Raw genomic sequence first — 4,939 nt, 5'->3', positions numbered from 1 at the left:
TCCCTTCGAAAACATGAGTTAGAACTACCTTCCTCTCGGTCTCTCGCCTGAAAGCATAAATGGTGCGAGATTCAGATTGAGAGGTAGGTGGTTTCACTAAATGATTTGATAGGAAATGGTAATCATATGGTGCACCAATCATCATTCATGAATACATTCAACGGCTGACAGAAGTAGGTGAAACTTGAAGACCAGCAAACCACCATAATCCCAACTTGACAATTTACTCCACTAAAGGATCGTTCCGAATCTAATAAAACCAGTAGAAATAATTAGATACCAGCCATGTAGCTTATGTACTATCAGATCTTGTGAGTTGCCAGAGAAAATACCAAGACATCACATTCATGGAGATGGGGCACATACAACACAACCATGATCTCGACAGCAGTGTCTCAAAAAAAGTGATGATAGACATCAAACGAAGTTCTACCAATCTCTAATGTTGCATTTAAAACACCATCAGTAATTACAATCCTGCAAGCTTCATTGATTCAGCTCACAGTACTTCGACCTCCCCACCCCAACAATCCTAATACCAAGGTGATCTTACATGATCGTAGTGCTTCACAGGGGCATGCCACCACCATGCCATCCTATAAGAAGACTACGAAAATGAGGTCTTTGAAAATAGACCTAAAATAGCCAATTAGAGAAATTTGCAAAGTAATCCCATTGCAGACAGCAATATCCATCTCATGTCTCGACATCTCATCCTGCAACAGGATTGAGAAAGCCAGAACAAGGCGCAATATTGCATCAAAAAATTTGGAAAAGACAATTTAGCAAAATGCTTCAGTGCCATGAGGCCTCCCTCAAGAAATATTCGGTTTCTGCACCCGGACCTCTCGCTTACAACCATGACCCAGGATCAACTCCAGAGCATGCCAGCAGCCTGTTTGATGGAGCCACCTCAAAACATACTAAGAATGCGCTCTCCCACTAACAGCTTACGATCACAGACAGCCTTTACTCGGAATAGATCCAAAAGCTTACCAGACAAATGTCTCAACATAAGCTTTCAGCTACGAGCAGCAGGAACTAGAAGCTGGCTTTTGCTGAGAATTTCCTGCAAGAAGCTTGACATCTGGCTTTGCATTCTTAGCAGCCTACGAAAAAACAACCCCACATTTTACTACCGAGTTAAATGACGAACCCATTTAAGACACGGTACATTAAGTGTACGATGCCAAAGGAAAATAACGGGCCCAGATGAATGCAAAAGCACAGCAGCTAATGCAAGTCACTTGCTACAAATTGAAAAAAAACTTAGAAAAAAAATTCCATGAGAAAGTAAACCTCACCTCAGGCTTCGAATCAGTCTCAGCCAACCTCTGTTTGATGTCCCTTGCAATTGTGAAGAAAACATCTTCCACGTTCATGTTTGTTTTAGCGCTCTGGAGGGAGAGAATAAGGTCACATGCCACCACCAAGATTAGACATTTGTATCGAATAAAAATCATTTGTACATGCTAACTTTGCATCAGCAAGGTCGAGCTGAAATCAAAAGAACAGTTTTCATCATGGAACTCCCTATACTTGTCACAACATAGACTGTTGAAAATGGTTTATGTAGGGCAAAGATGAATGGGCTTACAGTTTCAAAAAACTTGATGCCATATTCATCAGCTAGGGCTTGACCTTTGGCAGTTGGGACAGCCTGCACAAGTTACAAGATCGGCTTGGATACCTAAATCAGCTGGCACTCTTCACATTCAAAAATGTGTCAAAGACCATAAATTTACAATATATATTTTGTTAATATGTAGATAGTGACTTCTGTTTAAAACATTGTATGGTAGCATTGAACGCTTCGCCACTGTTCTCATATCCTTCCGGAACCAAAATAAATAAATAAATAAATAAAATCCATTAAACAGGGACTGCTAATACGAAAAGCACTAGAAACTAATTAGAGTGTGAGTTTCTTACTCTTTTGCTCTCGTCCATATCAGCTTTGTTTCCAACCAAGATCTTGTTCACATTGTCAGATGCATGCTGCTCGATGTTCCTGATCCAGTTCCGAATATCTGATCACACCGGAGTTATGGATACACTACCAATATAAATCTAGCTCTTCACATCACATTCATTACAACTCACCGCAAACCCGCACATACTTGTCACATATAGCTAATTTCAGCAACAAGGATCGCTGCACAGTGGATACTGTTAAATGAAGATTCGTCCGTTACATCGTATACCAGCAATATTCCCATGGCACCTCTGTAGTAAGCTGCACACCAACAAGAAACCCGTACCAAGAAAGTCATTATTGACTAAAATTTAAGCCTTGTAAAAATTGCGTACCAAGTACGCCAGTCAACTCTATAATTGCATTTTCATATAGTCGCAGCCTTTCTCGGCATCCTCATACCACGTGTGCAAAGACAATCATCTTGATCGGTAAGGTATAACTGACTAGGTTACGTGCAATGTTTTAAATTTCAGAAGAAAACCACCAAACTATACGCTCACGGCCATTATGTGCAGCAATGACCACCTGTTGTGATTGTGCGGAAACGTTCTTGTCCAGCCGTGTCCCATATCTGAAGCTTGATGCGCTTCCCATCCAGCTCGATGGTCCGTATCTTGAAGTCAATCCTGTCGGATGCCCTCCAATTAAAAACTCCGAATGAACATTGAGTGCCTCAATGCCCTCTCAATGCTCCACCGCAACCATCAAAGTGTTTCATTAAACAATGTTTCTATAAAGAAAGAAATGGTTCAGAAGCTTTGTATCCAAGAGAGCTTACCCTATTGTGGTGATGAAACTTGTAGTAAAGGAGTCATCCGAGAAACGAAGGAGAAGACAAGATTTCCCAACCCCTGCAAATGAGCAACGTAATATTCAACTTTGGTGTGATAAAGTTGACGTTGATATGACATAAAAGCCTCGACATCGACCGGTAGCAACACGGTGTCCAAATCATAAAATTCTGCATCACATCATGCACTTACTCAAACCCAGGAAAGCATTTCTCTACTAGCTAAAGACCTAATCCAGAATCAAACCAGGATGCCAGTCAGCAAACATGGCAAACGATCTCGTCTTCATCCGAACTCGTTCACAACTTCCTTCGTTATAGTCAAATATCACAGGCGGATCATAGATTTCGAAGAAGACAGAATGTACTTGTCACGTGACTACTAGTAGTTAGGCAAAGCGTGGAACATCTTGAAGCAACAACGGCCTTGGGGTCAAAATCCTTCTCGAGGAGTAGGAAATTGAAAATGCGGCATCAAAAATCATATGCTACGGTAGAGCAGCTGAAAAGAATCTTTTGGTGGTACGCTTGTGTGTATACACACTTCCAAAAGGATGTCATCTCCCACACTTGAATTTCGAAAAAATCATTCCGACCAAGCTCCCATACAGCAACAAGAACACCAGAATGTAGTCTGTGCTACGGTCGAAGCAACAGAAAAAAAAACAAGGAGTAAACTACACGCAATAATCGGAACTCCATTTCCCTCGTAGAATCAAGGCACATAATGCATACCACTGTCGCCAATCAACAGCAACTTGATGAGGTAATCGTAATCGGCTCGGGCTCTTGATCCACCTGCGGCCATGACGCTAGTTACAGCCTGCCACTCCTTAGAGACAGATCCAACCCGGCACAATCTCCGAGCCCTCTCCTCTTTTCCCGGTGCCGACAAAAGGCCAATACTCTGCACTTAAATAACCAAAATATCCTCATCAGTGGCAAAACACACAGAGGCTCAGGGAAACAACCCTTGGAAACAAAAAACTTCCCGGAGATAACTTGCATCCCGACCTAGGTTTCGATTTACAAAGACGCTGGATTCATAGCTAACAAGCAAGCAGATCAGATCACTCCCAGATTCCAGCAAGAAAACACCAAATGCTATCCCCAAACGTGAAATACTTAAATTTTTCACGCACTCAAACCCTGCCTTCAAGTCCTCCGAAACCACAAATCACCGAACGGGAACTTCGAGACAGACCTACAATCCACAAAATTGGAAACGAAAAAAAAAACAAACAAACAAACAAACAAAATAATAAAGAGAGAGGAATACACACACTACGGGGTCTTTCAAGCACGCAGAGAGGGAGGCAGAGAGCGTAAGCGGGGTAGAAACAGTTAGCGTGTGCAATACCAAGAGATCCAAAACCAAGCGCGACCGCGAAGTGCAAGGCCACTAAAATCAAATCGAGCTCGGGAAGAAAAGGGCTCTTACCAACCAGCGACGCAAAGCAAAGCAAGTCCCTCGATCTCTTCTCTGGCAGGGAAGACCCGCCCGACTAATTCATTCATCCATTACTTAACGACTACCCTCATTCGTTAATGCAGTCTGCGCATCCCGGATGTGATGCTCTTGCCTCGTGATGCAACAGGTGTGTTGGGACGAATGGATGAATGGGTGTGTGGATGAATTATGTCTCTCATTCCAGCTGTTCAGCCACTTGTGATGGATGACGCGTTGTTTGGGCTCTGTTCACACTGGCATCGAGCTGGCCCTTTGGGTCTGTGTTTTTGGTTCTGTTCACACTGGTATCGAAGTGGCCTCTTGCAGCCGGCCAAATCCACAGATGTATTCGTGTCATCAATTGGCGGTTTTTGGAGTGGAACTAACCCACTCCTTTGCTAATTTTCAATTTTTTCTATAGTTTAGGTTGTACATATTTTCATAAACATTTTTCAGTTGTAAATATATTTATTCTAATACATAAATATATATGGTTCTGATACCATATGAAACTTAATCAATCAAATTTCCAAGCACTGATACACAGTGTTCAAGTAATCATGTTCAATGATCATATTTTATATTGTGATTTTTCCATTAAGTGATTAAAGGACTAGTTACATTGTAGATATGAGATGCAAATCTAAATTGCCTTATTAGTTGAATAAATTTGAAAGAAATAAAAATAAATTGGGTCACCATCAAAATCTTTTAAAATATC

At 41.6% G+C, this 4,939-nt stretch overlaps 1 protein-coding gene across 6 annotated transcripts; it reads right to left on the bottom strand.

The window, feature by feature from the left end:
- Positions 1 to 393: 393 nt before the first annotated feature.
- LOC112293100 (ras-related protein RAB1BV) lies at positions 394 to 4,232 on the bottom strand. 6 transcript variants are annotated; one of them, XM_024542189.3, is made up of 9 exons: positions 4,210 to 4,232; positions 3,504 to 3,675; positions 2,757 to 2,829; positions 2,504 to 2,604; positions 2,171 to 2,236; positions 1,933 to 2,030; positions 1,598 to 1,660; positions 1,305 to 1,397; positions 394 to 1,109 (listed from the first exon to the last, which is right to left on the bottom strand). In XM_024542189.3, the coding sequence occupies exons 2-9, from the start codon at positions 3,574 to 3,576 to the stop codon at positions 1,026 to 1,028; spliced, it is 651 nt and encodes a 216-aa protein (XP_024397957.1). In that variant the 5' UTR covers positions 3,577 to 3,675; positions 4,210 to 4,232; the 3' UTR covers positions 394 to 1,025. The 6 variants fall into 6 exon arrangements, with proteins under 6 accessions (XP_024397957.1, XP_090112909.1, XP_024397954.1 ...); XM_090256783.1 differs by lacking the exon at positions 4,210 to 4,232 and adding an exon at positions 3,911 to 4,188; XM_024542186.3 differs by lacking the exon at positions 4,210 to 4,232 and adding an exon at positions 4,052 to 4,188 and having other exon boundaries at positions 3,504 to 3,680.
- Between the last annotated feature and the right edge of the window lie 707 nt (positions 4,233 to 4,939).

The sequence above is a fragment of the Physcomitrium patens genome, chromosome 16, assembly GCF_059467195.1.
Source record: "Physcomitrium patens ecotype Gransden chromosome 16, ASM5946719v1, whole genome shotgun sequence".
Taxonomy (NCBI): Eukaryota; Viridiplantae; Streptophyta; class Bryopsida; order Funariales; family Funariaceae; genus Physcomitrium; species Physcomitrium patens.
Note: the sequence above shows the minus strand (reverse complement) of the source record. Positions and strands in the feature narration are given on the sequence as shown.

Bases quoted from the DNA above. Each gene is read 5' to 3' on its own strand.
- LOC112293100 (XM_024542189.3), bottom strand. From the start codon at position 3,576: ATGGCCGCAGGTGGATCAAGAGCCCGAGCCGATTACGATTACCTCATC. The intron at 2,830-3,503 runs GTATGCATTATG...GCTCATTTGCAG, and splicing joins GCTGTTGATTGGCGACAGTG to GGGTTGGGAAATCTTGTCTT. The intron at 1,398-1,597 runs GTAAGCCCATTC...CTCTCCCTCCAG, and splicing joins GCATCAAGTTTTTTGAAACT to AGCGCTAAAACAAACATGAA.